At 43.8% G+C, this 17648-nt stretch overlaps 1 protein-coding gene and 2 pseudogenes across 1 annotated transcript; 1 reads left to right on the top strand and 2 right to left on the bottom strand.

Annotated features, from left to right (window-relative positions):
- The first annotated feature begins 1799 nt into the window (after positions 1–1799).
- Positions 1800–8280, top strand: LOC109734436 (disease resistance protein Pik-2-like; annotated as a pseudogene).
- Positions 7243–13071, bottom strand: LOC109734446 (disease resistance protein Pik-2-like; annotated as a pseudogene).
- Positions 13072–13685: 614 nt separating this feature from the next.
- Positions 13686–17433, bottom strand: LOC109734445 (uncharacterized). The gene is made up of 5 exons (XM_020293654.1): positions 17376–17433; positions 15540–17188; positions 14538–15225; positions 14380–14460; positions 13686–14296 (listed from the first exon to the last, which is right to left on the bottom strand). Exons 3-5 carry the CDS (start codon positions 15195–15197, stop codon positions 13907–13909), a joined length of 1131 nt encoding a protein of 376 aa, XP_020149243.1. The 5' UTR covers positions 15198–15225; positions 15540–17188; positions 17376–17433; the 3' UTR covers positions 13686–13906.
- Between the last annotated feature and the right edge of the window lie 215 nt (positions 17434–17648).

Genomic DNA, 17648 nt, shown 5'->3' with positions numbered 1-17648 from the left:
ATCTCGGCATCTCTCACGGCTTGGCGAGGCGGGGTGGGAACCCTCCTCCTAGGCTCCAGTGGTGGCACACTCAGGCAGTGGCCGGTGCGCCAGGGCTCCTACGGTGGCACTGCTGTTGCGGTTGGTCGCCGGATCTAGGCGGCTAGATCTGGGCTTTGAAGGCGGTCGAGACGGTGCACAGGTTGTCTAGTGGATTACTTGGGACGGATCTGGGTGAAAACCTGGTCTTCGATCGATGGCCGGAGCCGGTGATGACGATGCCCTTATCATTGTTTCCTTCATGAAGGCATCATCGAGGTGAAGCTCCCAACTCCACTCAATACCTCCGGGGGAAACCCTAGATCAGCTGATCGGATGTTGGCGGCAATCATGTGTCGTTACCCCCTTGGGGCGGCATTCTTGGAGGTGCAATCGGCCTCGCGGGACCAGCGGACGGCATCTTTGGTGGAGCGGTGCTTCATCCTACATATTGATGGCGGCGGATCTCGACGGCGTGGCGCAGTGCAGATTCGGCGTTCGATGTGCGAGGATGGACTCGCGCAGGAGGATGACGCTATCTGGCGTCGTGGTGGCGTCGATGACAGAGAGACCTGGCACGTTAGATGCAACAGTACAACTCTGAAGATGGATTGGTGGCAGGTGGCTGCGGCGGCCTCATACCCGGCAGGCGTCCTGGTTGAGGAGTGCGCCGGACTGGTAAGTGCCCCGTACCCGGGAGGCGTCCTGGTTGGGACCTCAGGTCTTAGATGTTTAGGTTTGGCTGCGAGATCTGCTTGGTATTAGCCCCAGACTATCAGCATCCCTTCATCAACTGGTTAGGAGTAGCGACAGATATTGCCTAGACGGTGGCTTTAGTCTTACTGTTGTATAACTTAAGGTCTTGTGTGAATAATTAATAAAGTGGCCGCATGCATTGTCCAGATGCAGAGGCCGGGGGTCCTCCTCCTTTTCTAAAAAAAACCCTCCCTCGGCATAGTTATAGCATCGGTCACATATGGCTTTATTGATGCGTATAGCTTTTATAAGATTGTTCATCTTGCGTTGTGCATCTATGCTTTGAACTGGTAAAACGTTTTATATTTAGTTACAGTATTACTGTATTTGCCGGAGAGGATTTGGGACATACAGATGCGGGGCACCGAGTCTCTTGCGCATGCTTTTTTTTTTTTGGCTTTCGATTTTTCAATTTTTTTTATCTTTTAAATAAAAAGTTCAAAATAAGTTAATATTCAAGTTTTTATTTCTGATGAGGACTTTCAAATAAGATCCATTTTAAATACCTTTTGACCAATTTTGAAAATAGTTATTAAATTTCAACTCTTCAAACTTAGTAGGAGCGATGTGATGAGTAAAAAGACGCTTGAAGTTTCAACTCTTGATTGTTAGTATGAGGGACCGATAAAATCACGATTTTTGTCCTACGACCCGCAAAAATAATGGCTTAAAGTTTCAACTCTGAAACTTGGTACTCGCTACCGAGAAAATCGGGATTTTCAGACGAAAAAATGTGTGCCCCTACGAATTGCTGCTATATTTTGCGTAACATATACTCCCTCCGTCCCATAATGTACTAGTGTCAAAAAACATCCTATATTATGGGACGGAGGGAGTACAAAATAAATTTGCTGTGTTTTATTTCTACGTACTATATTTCTGCGCATGCATGCATCCATCGCAATGTAGGACGGACGGAGGAGGACCCCACCGAAAAATCGGTTGAGACCTGAAGCCCCCCGATACTCTCGAGCCACGCCCGCCCGCCAGTCCCCCACTCCCCATCACACCTCCACGCCGTCGACTCCCTCCCTCCCTCCCTCTAGCCGCAGCCACCGGCTCACACACCACCCCCACAAACCCACCCAACCACGCCCTCGAGACTGCCTTCGCCCATCCTGCACGCCGTCGAGCCTCCCCTCGCCCCGCAGCACCGCCTCCGCGCTCGCCACCTCTCTGACAGCCGGTGTCTCGGACCGGTCGACCACGCTGTAAGTCCGACCACCACATGCAGCTTCCCTGTGGTTTTCCGCTTCCTTTCTACTGATCCTACCTGCAAACTGAAATGTATTCGTCTTCTCTCTATGCACGTCCTGAATGGCTGAATCATAATGCTCATCATCTCCCTTGATTTTAACTTGCAGCTGCTCTCTTCTCCGCTTCCATTAGTCTCTCAATGGCATGAATTTCCGTAGGGTCTCCCACAGCCACCTTAAGCTAGCTAGCCTCTCCCTATTTCAGGCTGCCAGCCGTCGGCTATCTCACACGCCGCCGGTGCATCAATGTGCTCCCTGCCTTCTTGCCAGCCGAAACACCACCACCTATTTCTTCTTCACCACATTGCCAATCCAGATTCCAGACTCGCTGCTATGTAAGTCAACGGCCTGTAACTGAGGGAGGAGAGGACAGCCAACTCAGGCATCCACAAACTAGATCCACCACCAGAGATCAAAATTAAGTGAGAGAGAGAGGGGAGGGACCGAGCATGGACATCACGGCGGGGGTCACGGGTTCCGTCCTGTCCAAGCTGGACAAGCTACTCAAGGAGGAGTACAACCTGCCGTCCGGCGCCAAGGAAGACCTCAAGTATGTTGCAGAAGAGCAGAGGCGCCTGCAAGCTTACTTCTGCAGTATGACAGATGCGCCGCCAGACCAGCTCGATAAGTTTGATCGGGGTTGGTTATCCAAAATCAGCGAGGCGTTCTGCAAGAGTGAGAACATCGTCGACATCCTGACGGTTGAGTGCTCTAAACCAGCCGCTGACCCGGGTGTCTGCAGGCGGCTCTTTAGAAGGACCAGAGATTCACTGAATCCTCCTCATCATCAAGATCCTAAAGATCTGATTGCCCGTATCAAAGAGATAACATTGGATGTCCTGGACGTGTTTGCCACACATAAACATCTTGACGGTTGCCTACGGCCGTTGTACAAAGATGAGAAAGACCTCGTCTGTATCGACGGACCAAAAGATGTGTTAATCAAGATGCTGACAGAGGGAGATGACATGTCAATGAATCAACAGAAAATAGTCTCCATTGTCGGTCTTGGGGGATTGGGCAAGACAACTCTTGCCCATGTTGTGTACCATCGGCTTAAACCACAGTTTGATTGTGTGGCTTTTGTTAGGGTCCCCCTTAAACCCGACATGGTGGGATTGTTCACGGAGATGCTCTATCAACTGGATGTGAAAAATCATATAAACATCAATGAAGAAGCAATGGATAATATACAGCCTGTTTCTCTAATTAGAGCATTTCTTCTGAACAAGAGGTATGGATCAATTAACGAACATGTTTTTTCTTCTCTTGTAGACAATATGAACTTTATCAATGCATCAAGTAGATACAAAATACATGTGTTTTTATTGTTATACGTCATTGCAATTTGGTAGCTCTCTTGAATTTTGATTTGTGAGATGCGACAATGTGAGTACCCTCTATTTCTTAAAACCATTGTTTTCTTAGATGGCTCGATCTGCATGGGCTAGAGCCTGGCAGGTGTTCATAGGTGCGTAGTCATAGTTTGTGCTCAAATGCACACAGTTGCGAGGCAGTAATTACTTAGATAGCTATAACTATTGTGTTTTTTAGCTTTGGATATAGAGTCAGCCTTGCATGATTCGCTTCTCAAGGATTTAATGAACTTCTTTAACCATAGTTAATAAACTTGAAACGAAAATTGTACTCCTCTGGTTTCATTTTTGTCGTTGCTAGCTAGCAATTTACAGACAGGCTAGGCTCAATAATACGTACACATACTTTAGCAATCTTTGACTTGGTTGCCTAGTTATCGCAGCCACACTTATCCCGTCATGATTACTATATCACGCATATTATATGACTGCTTTATTTGGTCACCTTTATGCTCTTAGTAGCAAATATTATTATCAAGCCTTACTCGAGTTTGACTTCTCATTGTCAAACTTTGACAGGTACCTGATCGTAATTGATGATTTATGGAACGAAGATGATTGGCATAGCATCTCATCTAGCTTGCCCAGTAATGACAAGGGTAGCAGAGTAATTACTACTACTCGTGTTAATGGTATAGCTAACTTGTGTTGCTCAGGCGGTAATGAGTCAATGTATGAAGTTCAGTGTCTTGGATACCAAAATTCCAGAGAGTTGTTTTTGAAGCATTATTTTCGCCATGGCAGTTGGCCTGATGCAGATACAGACATTTTTGATGATATCATTAGGATGTGCAGTGGTACGCCTTCAGCAATAATAAGTATTGCTTCGTTACTCGCAACCAAAGTAACCGCACAAAAGCCATGGCAGGAGATGATGAATCACTTACATTGTTCTTCGAAGCAGATGCCAAGTTCTTTAGGTTTTAAATCTGAGAATATTCCTGGTTTTGAAGACTTGAGAGAGATTCTGTCACTTACCTACGCCCACCTTCCCAGCCCTCTGAAGGACTGTTTGCTCTACTTAGCAGTACATGCTAAGAACCAAATAATTCATAGGACTACTATGGTTAGGAAATGGATTTCTGAAGGATTTATCTCTGAAAATGCGAGGCATAGTCGAGAGGAAGTAGCAAGCGGGTACTTTGATGAGCTCATCAGCAGAAGTTTCATCCGGCTGTCAGAATATGATAACTATTCAAGGGAAGAGATGTATGAAGTGAATAGTATGGTGCTTTATGTTCTTAGGCAAATATCAGACAAAGAACATTTTGCTACCATCTTGTCTGGCGTTGGTATTTCAAGGGATTATGCTCATTATTTCCGTTTGTCAGTCCAGTGTTCTGGTACAGAACTTCCAGTGATGGATTCATCTCGCATTCGTTCCATAACTATTGCTGGACCTGCAAAGATTTATTTAAACCATGATTGGGTGTATCTACGGGTGTTGGATCTAGATGGCTACAAGGATTTGCAAAACTCTGATGTGGATCATATATGCCGAATGACCCTGTTGAAGTACTTGAGTCTCAAGCATACTCCAGTCACAATAATCCCTCCAAAAATCAGGGGACTACACTCTCTGGAGACTCTGGATTTAGGGCATACTGAAATCAGTAATCTCCCACCAGAAATTGGGCAACTGCAAAATCTGAAGACTCTCAATGCAGGCGGCATAAAAATCAGTTGTCTCCCGCCAGAAATTGGAAAACTTCAAAATCTGGAGACTCTGGATGTAAGACAGACAAAGGTGAAAGAGCTGCCTAAGGAACTTGTTCGTCTTCCCAAACTAGCCTATCTTTATTTTGGAGATTGTAATTCTGCTCGAGGAGTAAAGTTACCTGTCGGAAGTGACCAGTTGAAGTCAGTGAAGGTGCTTGGTACTGTTGATTCAAGAGAATGTTCTGGAAATGCCATGGAGGAGATTAGTGGACTGACAAGACTAAGGGAGATTGAAGTAATGTTGTATGATCAGCCTGCCGACATGGTACAGAATGATAAGTTAATGTCTTCCATTGGCAAGTGCGTGAATCTTGAATATCTGATTATTTTATGGTGACTACAGCCCAAGCGACGAACTTCCTGTATCCCCCTATTTTCGTTCACTTGAGAGATTGAAAGTGGCAGGAAGATTTATGAAAGTTCCCCGGTGGCTTGCAGAGCTTACCATGCTCAGGAAGCTTGATATCAGAGTCTGTCAGCTAGACCAAGATGATCTTAAGATACTTGGAGCCCTGCCATCCTTGAGCACTCTCGCACTTGAACTGATTTGCATTATTTTGAAGAAAGATGTAACTATCACGAGCAAGTTGCATCCTGAGGAAGAAACAATTCCAGAAGATTGTTTCCCGAAGCTCGAGGTTTTCAGTTTCGATTGTCATGTGCCATGGATCACCTTTCAGCAGGGAGCTATGTCGACACTGAAACACTTCCACTTGAAGCTCTATGCTTGCCCAGATTATAAATTTCCTTCAGGCATCATCAACCTTCCTAGTCTTGAGAAGATTAGCCTCCTGTACTCTTCAGATCATGCAATCAGTGGCAGTATCACGAAAGCAGTTGCTACCATAAGAGAACAGGCTGCCACACATGGTAAGCCGATAAGGTCTTCTGTCAATGGCGATTCTGAGGTTGTGAGAGGAGGTTGGGGGAATGAATACATTTTCCCATCCAGATATTATTTCCCATGGATGTGGTTATGGGCTCCTAGAGAAACAGCAAGGTTCAGGCAAAACAATAGTTGATCCTGAAATCGTCGCCACTAAGAGTATTCGTGTTACAAACTTGCTCAAGCCTGTGCTGATATATCTTTACCTCCATTTCTTTCTCAGCTTTGTTCCCTGCCTCTGCACCATCATACTGCCAGCCTCCATTTCTCATGTTGGCAGGTATGTGCCAATGTTGGTTGCTTCGTTCAACGGGCACTTCCCTCTAGTTCGCCAGCCTGACGTTGGGCTCTGGTTTTCTTGGAAATTCATCATCTACTAGATACTCTATCTTCCTCTTTCTTATTTCAAGAAACAAGCAAATACGGTTGGTTTACAAGATGCCTGCCTGCTGAGGTGTAAAGGACAAGACATCCATATCATGAATAATGCTTGTATATGAATTGTATCTATCCTTATTTCATGCAACCCTTATTAATAATGCTTGTATCCACATATGGGTATGGACCTTTCTATGATGTGTCATTTTCGTAACGCTACACTACGATGCTTATCATAATATCAGGAACTCTCCAAGTTATTCTATTTGACATACTTGATAGCACTGCTTGTGGCATGTATTGTACACTAATTTTTCTTTATCTATGGATAAGCTATATGTTTTTCAAGGCATCAATAGAAAACCCGATTTTTTGTAGGACCTACTTATTTTCATTGGTTTCAGATGATATCCTAAAATCCTGTATATCTTGACGATCAGGCTGATTTTAATGCAATCTGAGAAAAGACTGGAAAAAGACGGAGTAGTTTGGAAGTAAATGACATGTCCACTGGAGGTCGTCTTGTTATCCTTAAAGAGAATCACAGACAACCACATATTTCTTTTCTCAGCAAAAATTTACGGCGAGTTGCAACACATATTAATGTTCATTGCCAAAAGGATCAGATTTTTTAATTCTTTTTTACTTTTTTTTTCTTTCGATTTTACTGTTTTTCTAGTGCATTTGAGCTTGGGAGCAGAAAATCCATGTTCCTTCGGCAAGTCCGTACTTATGCCCGCAAGACAATTTTGGGGCTGAATGCAGAAAACCGGGAATTGCAAATCTGCGAGGCTAGTAACGGTAAACATCCACCGTTCCTGATGTCATGGGGATTGGTAAGGTTATTTCAGGTATAACAGGTGTGAATGGATACATAGGAATACTTGTAGATTAGAGAGAAGGATCTTTCACCTCTACAGATCAAAACACTACTCGCCTCTCATCACTGACCGGCCCTTGACCACGCGTCAGTGATGGCAATAGCACTGCCATGCCTCTTCAAGCGTGTCAGTGATAAGCTTTTTGGGGCTGGGCAGAATGCTTATCACAAACCGGTTTAAAACAGACCCATCTGTGATATTGTGTTTCTGTGACCAAAACAGCCCGAAGTTTATCACTGACATGCTGCTTTATTTGACTAGTCTGAGTTGATCACTTTGTGCATCCTTGATCTGAATGCGTACTTCTTCGACTGAAATACCCGAGTAAAAGATGTGAGTTGCAATTAAAATTTGTGCTATTGTTTGAGTTGTAAGGATGCATATCCATTATGAACAGGTAAAAAAAATGTAGTAGATGTATTTTCGGTTGGATCATGATGCTCATCATGATTGTGTCCATAAAAAGGGATTGTGATTTGATCAAGTAATGTATGTACTTGACAAATATACCAAATCAGATGTGATTTTTGCAAACTGTTAGGAGCTACAATACGAGAAATGTGCAGAATTGAGTGTTATTTCTGTTAAAAGTTTTCACGGAGTTAACCGTGCTTGGGCGAGTGCAGTCCTAGGTTGTTGACCATAGGAATACAGTTTGTGAATCTTGATTAAATGTGTGGTGTGGATAGGTCGGGGAAGTCCAGCCAGGTGTGGGTTTTTTTTCCAGAAACAAAAACAAAGACGCCCAACAAGCTGAACAACTGCAGGCCTTGGCAGAAGAATTTCCTTCGGTACCTATGAATCTTTTCTAGCACTGATTTATGTACCATTTGTTCTTTTAGAAAAGGAGGATTACCCTCGGCCTCTGCATCAGAGTGATGCATGCAGCCCCTCTATTAAGCAAAGTGACCGAAAAGTCTGTGATCCAGAACAAGCTCGCTCAGAGCTGAAGAAAAATTAGAAAGTATAATATGCCACCAATGGCGAAAATAGAACGAGATGACTAAACACCTATCCTATTACTGGATCGCCATCCAAACCGGTTATAGATATACCGAGCTGCCATCGGGCAGACCCAGTAACCAAAGGCTCTCTGGCTTCCACAGGAGTGAGTAACAACCACATACGATATGTATCATTTGTTAAGGCAAGCTAGATAAACACATGGATTAAGGCATCATCTGGATTCTGCTATGCTACTGTAAATGAAAATGTGAGAAAACAATTTGTACATTTGGCTTGCTCAAGCGGTGTAAAGCATTACAGATAAAGCTCAAGGAATGTAATTAAAAGTAGATCGAGTAAATACTGCTCTGAACTTGCACAAAGAATAAAATTACACAACATAATATCTTTTAGAAGAAAACTCAAAGAATAATAATAAACCAGTAGTTGGCTTTTGGGTCACTCACTCGTGATACTGATCAACAATTATTCTTGGGCCTTTGTCATCTTCCCTCGCTGCAGTTGCCATATTGTCTACCATAGACTTGGTAACACCACCTGCTTTGTCATGTATTCTGAGATGCACCTCTTTTAGATTTTGAAGATTTTCGATGCCATTTATTCCACCCAAATTGCTGAACCTTAGCTCAAGCCGTTCTAGCTTCGGCATTGCATTATCTGGGAAGGTTAGCAGTGGCACCAATGGAGCTGAGAAGCGAAGAAGCTTGAGCTCCTCAAATCCGCTAGCTGGAACTATGATCTTCCCATCAGCCTTGTTTTCCCCAATGGTGGCAGCTGTATCAGAATCCACCTTTGCTGAAGTGAGTGAAAATGTGAGAGAAAACAGTGTCTTGACCTTGCTCAACTGGAGCAAAGTATCAGTAGTCAGTACCGTCAACGAGAGGGTCAACTTCGTCAAGATATCAAGTTCCGTGATCCATTGTGGGAGGTCAACCAACTTGCCAGACAGTTCGAGAGCATTCAGAATCTTGGGAGGGAAAGAGAGAGCAGTCAGCAATTTTAGAAACTCAGATGACTCATCATCGATTATCAGGGTGTGAAGAGAGTAGCCACCAAGATACTCAATTGAGGAGCTTAATTCTCTGAAAAGCTTACTTCCCTTTCCGATGTTGAGCTTGTAAATGGCTAGCTTCCTCAGTTCAGTTAGATGATGAAGGTCTGCCACAGCAGCCGCTGACCCCTCATCGATCTCGATACCCGACAGTATGCGCAGGGATTTCATTGTTTCCTTCTTCAGGTCTTCTGGAAGCCTCAATGCCTTCCGTGTTCTTTTGTTCCCACCAAGTATGTTGACCAGTCGTTCCAGCTGGCAGACAGTGCTCGGCAGCTCTGTGACATTGGTCTCCCTTATGTCAATAATCTCCAAATACTGGAGCCTTCCAATCTTCTTAGGGATCTTGTCAATCTCTGTCCTTCGGAGACTGAGGTACTTGAGTAGAAGCATCTTGCATATCTCCTTGGCATGTTGCTTTTTAAAATCATTGCAACCTTCAAGATCTAGCACTTGCACAATTCCAAACTTCAATGAATTGGAAGGCAGTAGGGTCAAGCTCCCAAACAAGGTCAGAGATCGGACATGAGAAAAGTTCATGCCATCCATTCCTTTCTTGTATTTGGAGTCACCACCTTGGAGAGACAGCCGACGGACTTTGTTGCTAGGCAGCGCCATGAGCCAGTGGCCACCAACCACGGTGACAAAGTTCTCTTCGCTTGCCATGAGCCTTCCAATCTTCTTAGGGTCACCTTCCCGTTGCTGCTGTGCTCCACAGCACGTATGATCTTCCTCTTTATGAGATGATTGAAGTATGTCTCCGCGACATCCTCCGCACTCAGCCCATCCTTCTCGCTGACGAAGCCTTCTGCTAGCCATCGCCTGGTCAGCCGCTTCCTGCTGATGTTTCGCCCCTTTGGAAATATGCATAGATACAAGGAGCATGTCTTGATCTCAGCAGGCATATCATTGTAGCAATGGCTTAGTATCCTTGTGACTCCATCCTGGCCAATAGGTTTCCCAGAGTCCGGTACCAACCTGGTGCAAACATCCATCCAGTCCTTCTCTAGTTTATCTGGGTTGCAGACTGCGTGCCCAGCCATGGTAACTATGGCCAATGGCAGACCCCCACAAATTTCCCAGAGTTCAGGTGGAATTTTCTTCTGGTTTTCTTCACTCATATTGGATTCGGCCATGAATAGTTCTTTAGGTTTGTCATCCCTAAGTACGCCCACTTTATGAACATGAACTCCTTTATCTCTTATGCACGCACTAGCAACAGCTTGAAACCGTGTGGTGAGTATTATGCTGCCGCCTCTCTTACTTTTAGGCAGTGAATTTCTTATCTTCTCCCACATCGATGCAGACCATACATCATCAACTAAGAGCAAGTAACTGCAATGAGGAGAAAAGACCATTAAAATTGGTACGTCTTAAATAAGCTCTTTACAGTATGTTATGCTATCTTATCTTATCACTGTAACTGGTAAATATGAGGAATACGAACATCGCTGGCTCCAGTGAGTCTGGGATTTTTCAGAAATAAAAAAATCAAATTTAAATGTCTCAGAAACAGCTTAAACAACTTTCACATGTGCATGTAGATGTGTCCTACATATATGCGAAATTTAATTATAAATAATATAATATGTAAGCTACACAAAAAAGACAAATTGTGTACATATACAAATACTCAATCTATTATAGACATATTCTAGGCGTGCATACCATGTTAAATTTTACTAAGAATAAAGAAATGTCAACAGCAAGGAAATGAACTACACACTATAAGAACTTTGCCCCAAAAGTGCAGTATTAAACTAGCATAATACCTACGGTTTTGAGTAATTAAACAAGGGGTCGGGTACCAAGACTTGGTATCCCATGCAAAGTCTTTCTGTCATATTCAGTCAACTCTTACCATTATTGCATTAGGCCTATACAGATAAGAGCATCTTGTTTAGGTTGCTTAAAACTAATGCTGGACTTGGCATCTATGAACTGTCCAATTGTCCATCATACAAGCACGGATAAAAATATGGCTCTAAACAAACTAACAACTTGAGTAATGTAGTGTCTAACTGTTCGATTGTATCATGCTGACACCTTGGCGTGTTAGGTTAGCTATTAGCTGTTGCATGTTCTCATGTCGGACATATTATCTGTACATACCTCCACGGCACATGAATTAGGAAGCTGCATTCCGGCTCTATCCTACTCACTCTGTCCCAAAATAAGTGTCTCAAGTTTACTACACCTTTGTACTAAAGTTAGTACAAAGTTGAGACACTTATTTTGAGACGGAGGGAGTATCATGCAGCAAAAGCTAGCTTGTGGTGTGGACACCTATATACTTAATCCAAAAACACCAATAAGTCCATCCTAACAAATCCAGTATGTCAGAAGGAGAATCATGACCCGAGACAAAGGCCCAGTTTTTTGTCCAGATTTTTTTCTGGACAGGAGAAAGGGTTGATCTGTTTCTGTAACTCGTGTTGCACTAGCATGTCTCGTTCAAACAACCAAGTTTTAAAACTCAAAACTAACAGGAAAGCCTTCCATGTTGGTCCTGCCAGGAATAATAGCTCTCCCTGGATAAGCATCTGTGTCAGGAATGCTGGGCCGAAACTAGACAGAAAAAGTTTATTGACGATTTTCAGTACCTCTATCCCTGGCGGCTTTGAACCATTAGGAAAAATTTAGGATTCTTATAGCGTAGGAACTCCTTCGCCTAATGCCAATCTTGGGTAACATACGGGTCAAGTCTAACACACATCAGGGAATGCGTCTCAAAATACAAATTAAACAAGGGTGCAGGTACTAAGACTTGGAATCCTATCCCACGTCTTTCGGTTATATCAAGTCAACTCTCACCATTATTGCACTATATCTTTACAGATAACAGCAACTTGTTTTGGGATGCCTGGACCAAATGCCAGCCACGGGCATCTATGTGCTGTCAATTGTACTGGCAAAAATAAAAAATAGGGCTCTAAACCAACTGGCAACTCGATTAATGTAGCGTCTAACTGCTGTTCCATTATACCGTGCCAACACCTTAGCTATTAGCTGTTGCACGCTGTCATGTCAAACATATTATCTCTATTAGCTATTAGCATATGAATTGTGAATAGACTTTAATGACGCGATGAACAAGAAACCAGGAAGCTGATTTCTGGCTCTACCCTATTATGCAGAAAAGGGTAGCTTGTGAAAACCTACATACTGATAATGCACAAACTCAACAAGTCCCGGGGAGCTCATGGGACTTGTAACAAATACGGCCCATCAGGAAGGAGAATCATGACCCGAGACAGAGGCCCACTTTGTCCAGATCTTTTCCAGACAGGGGAAAAAGGTGATCTTCGCGTTGCACTAGCATGCCTCGTTCAAACAATCAAGTTGTAAAACTCAAAACTTTCAGGATCGATCAGGAGGCGTGCATGCCAATGTTAGAGGCAGAGGCAGAGCAGAGAGGGGAAAGAGGACATCCACGCACCTCGGTAAAATCCATCACATCGTGCGGCCAGGGCATGCCCAACGAAGAAGAAGCGCACACTGGGCTCGAGCTCGCAATCTTGGCGGTTAGCATCTTGCGCGCGTGCGTGGTCTAGGATCGACATGGCGTCTCACAGCGTCGCTGGCATTCCGTCGAACACCTGCCGCGCGCCGTGGATGTGGAGGTGGGCGCGGCTGGCAGCCAGCCGTACGATCGCCGCGAGTCGGGATTACTTAGAGCGGACCCACACGGTTGGCGGAGAGGAGAAGGCCCGCCGGACCGGATGGGTCGGCGGAGAGCGATGACGGAGTGGCAGTTGCCGGCACGGCGAGCAGATGGACGGGGAGCATTTTTGTTTGTTGCCTGCGGTTGATTGAATCGGTGGGTTGGTAACCCACGCTGGCTGGCCACGTAGCCACCTCTGCACGTCAAAACGGGAAGCCTGGTGATGTGGCGCCTACGTGTACGCCGTATCATCCTAATGTGTTTTTTACTGTTTCTTACTGTGTTGACCCATGTTGACTCCTAACGTAAAATTTGCGAAAGAGGTAAATGCACCGGTGGTACATAAAGTTGCTTAGGATGTGCAGTTTGATGCCTAATATTGCAAAATACGGAAAAGTGGTGCCAAAACTTGTTTTTGCGAGCACATATATACGGTGCAAATCAGACCTGCGGGCGTATCCTGACGCATGGGGGCCACTGTCAGCGGCTGGCGCGTAGCGTTTTAAGTTCGTACTAGACGCAGTTTTTTTGTTGCGGAACTACATATAGTGCGTCACATTTATTGCCAGAAGAACATACAGTTCAAATGTTTATAGTGAAAAATCACCTGTAAAACAACAAGAACATACGGTTCAAATGCTCACAGTAAAAATCATCCATAAACAAGTTATATTCATTTTGTAGAGGAAGATTGCATTATACATAGCAACATCACAACCATCACAGACATCACGGATAGCAACAATATTGCATTAATAAAAGGACAAGGTTCAGTAGCACAAAAGGGAAGGTTCAGAAATGTAATACATAGTAATAGTAGTGCATCAGTTGAAATGCTTCAGTTGTTGCTCATCTACTTGAACTATAGTGAGAGAAAATGCTGCCAATCATCATCTAGAGGTGCATTCTGTGTGAACACAACCTCTTCCTCTGCTTGGACATAATCTGGTCCTCTTCAAGTTCCTGTTCCTGTAACATTAGCCACGTCATCTCCAAGAGGGAGGTTGTAGAAGCCAGGAGCTGCTGCTCTTGCTCGTCTAGCATTAGTTGCACTTGCTCCTCTTCTAGCATTTGCATTTGCTCCTCTTGTAGCAGTTGCACTTGCCCCTCTTGCAGCACCTCCTCTTGTTCCCCTCCCAGCCCCTCTTATTGTTCCTCTGCCAGCACCAGCCCCTCCTCTTGTTCCTCTCCCAGCCCCTCCTGTTCCTCTTCTTGTTGATTGTTGCCTTCCCCTTGACATAGCTGTTGTCACTCTGGCAGATGGAATCTCAGCCCTTCCATTAGCAATGAAAGTGGATTCTGGCAGTGGACCAAAGTCCCTGACAGGTGGATATGTGAACCTCTCCTAATGAATCAAATGAGATGATTATCAGTACAAAAACCTCAACAATAAAATAGATTGAGCTGGAGTTTTAGTTGACATAATACCTGTTCTTGCATCATGAAAATCATAGAGCCAGGAGTTTGAGTTGGATCCAAATCAGCATGCACAGTATGCGGCATTATATCCTGAATATGGTTAAGAATAGGTTATGCAAAGCACTTTTTTAGAAAACAACCATATTGATAATAGTTTAGAACATTACATCGATGATGGACGGATCATCATAATCTTCTCCTGCTTGAGCTACTTCTTCATTTGGAATGACATTCTCATGCTTGTAATGGCCCTTTTTGTTGTGATCAGGTGCTCCACTTATGGAACAGTGCATTGTGGATCCATGTTTGGTAAGCTTCAACCCTCCATGCTTGTCCTTTTTCTCTTCTGGATCTTTCTTCCTATTTTTCTTCGGCCTCCCCATGACTTTCGTGTACAAAGGTGGATACACAATAGTGCCATACATTTTTTCACATCTAGCTTTGTCCCTTAATGGCATTATGTTATAAGCATATGCCTTTCTATAACTCTCCACGGTATAGCACATATGGACCATGCTTTCCGGTTCAATTCTTTCATGTCTGAAACAAGCTACGGAATGATGGCATGGGATGCCAGACAACTCCCACTTTTTGCATTCACAGTTGTTCATATTCAGATCCACCAAATAAATGTTTTTGAAGGATGTCACCTGGAAAACTCCTCTACCAGCTTCTTGAACCATACAATGAGCAGCCCATTCAACATATTTATCAAGCTTTTTCTGGATCTTTGGGCAGAGTCTCCCAGTCCACTTATCTGATTCTTTTTGTTTGGAAACAATTCTGTGAGATATCTTGTCATGAATGTTCTTTAACATTGACACCATTGGTAGTTCTCTTGCCTCCAATATATAACTGCAATTAAGAGTGGGTGTCATGGAATGGTTTTGAAGTACTACTGAAATGCAACTAAGAGTGGGTGTCATGGAATGCAATTTACAATGAGTGTGATGGCATGGTTTTGAAGTAATATGTGACTACAATTCCTACTGAGGGGATTCACATGGTTTTGAACTAATAAGTAGCTGTAATTCATAATAACATATCGATGGATTGGAAGCTAACCTGTTGAAAACTTCTGACATGTTGTTTAATAAGATATCACACTTTGGGAATGGGTTGAAAAAAGCTAGATGAAAGTACTGAAATGAAAAGGAACACCTACTAACCTTCTGCTTATCACTCATTATAGTGTAAGGGGATGTGTTGCATATATTGAGATCATCCTTGAGTGATGCCAAGAACCACTCCCAGCTGCTCGTACACTCCACCTCACACAAGCCAAAAGCTATTGGAAATATATAGTCATTGGGGTCAATAGCCACAGCTGTAAGCAGATTCCCTTTGTACCTAGTCTTAATGTGACAACCATCGAGAAATACTATGGGCCTACAACCAGCAAGAAACCCTCTCTTGCAAGCATCTATTGACCAGTACAAAGTTGAGAAATGATCTTGTGGCAATTTAGTTTTCTCATCTATCACTTCCTTTGTGCAAAGGAAAAACTTGCTGCCTGGGTTAGTTCTTCTAAGCTCCTGCCCATAATCCCACAGCCATTTGAATTGGTCATCATCTTCACCTCTAATCTTCCTTAGCAGCTGCTCTCCTTGCCCTTCCCAATTTGAATCTGGTTGGAATCATGTTGTATTCAACCCGCACTTTGTCTTGGAATTTCTTCAACGACATTTTCTCATTATCTCTGAACTCTTCCCTGAACTTTCTTGCAAGAAAAGGTGTAGTCAACACTTTGAGATCCCAAGCTTTAGTGCAGGTGTGTTTACCTTGAAATTTCTTGATTACAATGCTACTTGTCCTGTTATCCTTGCCTGCCTTCATATACCAAGAGCAGCCTTCTTTGCATACAGCAACTAATGTAGTTGCTGTATTTCTTGTCTTCCTCATTACCACTCTATTTCTAACACTATAAGCACTGATAGCAAGTCTGAGCTCCTTCATGTCTCCAAAAATCATGCCAAGCCTGAAAGTTGGTGCGTTCAAGTCGGTCTCTGGGTTAAATGCTCTAAAATTGTATTTAAACTTTTCCCTTTCTTCTTTGCTCAGATCCAAGTGACTGTCATCTAGTGCATCTTCAGGTAGTTCTGCTTCAATGTCAGGTATGAACTCACTCTCTCTATGATCACCAACTTCTTTGTCCACATTCTTGTCAAACAAATCATCATCACCATCTTCTGCATCAAAGTCGCTATCATAAAACTCCTCATCTGTTTCTTCATCACAAACATCCTCTTGTCCCTCGGCGTCACCACTTTGTCCTCCTTCCATTTCTTCTGCAGCATCACCAACACCTGCACTTGATCCTTCACCGAAGTACATGGACCTCTAACTCTCTTTGCTCTCTTCTGTTTTGGACTCTTAGGATATTCCGAGGACAATGCAGCTTCTTTTCCCTTCCAGCCTTTTGTGGGGGTTATAACTCTGGGCAACTCAGGAGCTCCATCTAGCAGCACATCTTCTTTGGTCAGGGTTTCCAAAGTATCACCATGGTCAACAATCAATATCAAATTCTTGTGCTCAATTGTTGCTGAAATCATTAACAAGATATCTGCATCACATACAATCTCTTTCAGTCCATCAGCTACTGACTTTCCAGGCTGGCACCAATAAACATCATGCTTGTCCACAGCTCTGTCATAACCTAGTTGCTTGAGAAAATCATCAATCCACAGTAGTGACCAAGTGTCACTATCACAGTTATCAAAACAGTCCACTTCATAGTCCATATAAGTCATGTTGCAACCGGTTCCACAAAAAAATCCTTTGTGGTGTATTTGGACAGTGAAAAGGCCATCAAAAGATCCTGCAATCAGAAATGCATCTTCATTTGTCAAACCATTTAACATGCTACAAACTACTGAAACTGACAAAAAATTCAGTAAACTAATTCTATCATACAAACCACTTGTTTTCCTATGTGTTAATTAAGGTGTGGTCCACGGGTCAGCTATACATTAGCAGAGAGGAGAATGAGATAAATCAGGGATTACCTTAAGCTAATCACACAGCTGGGCAGATCTGGCAGTGGTGCTATCGGCGTTTGAACGCCGGTGGCCACTACCCCTCAAGACTAAGATTTTTGTGTGGCAGCTATTACGAGATCGCATCCCTTCGGGGACGGAGGTACTTAAGCGGCCCGGCCCAGTTAATGACTTGTGCCCCCTGCGCGCGGTACCTGAGACCTGGACCCATATCCTATTCTCCTGCACGGCGGCGCGGGTCCTATGGACGTTCGTCCGTGAGGCGCTGGGGCCTAACTGGAA

This window comes from Aegilops tauschii, chromosome 6, assembly GCF_002575655.3.
Source record: "Aegilops tauschii subsp. strangulata cultivar AL8/78 chromosome 6, Aet v6.0, whole genome shotgun sequence".
Taxonomy (NCBI): Eukaryota; Viridiplantae; Streptophyta; class Magnoliopsida; order Poales; family Poaceae; genus Aegilops; species Aegilops tauschii.
The sequence above is the reverse complement of the archived record's forward strand: the minus strand, read 5'-3'. Positions and strand labels throughout refer to the sequence as shown.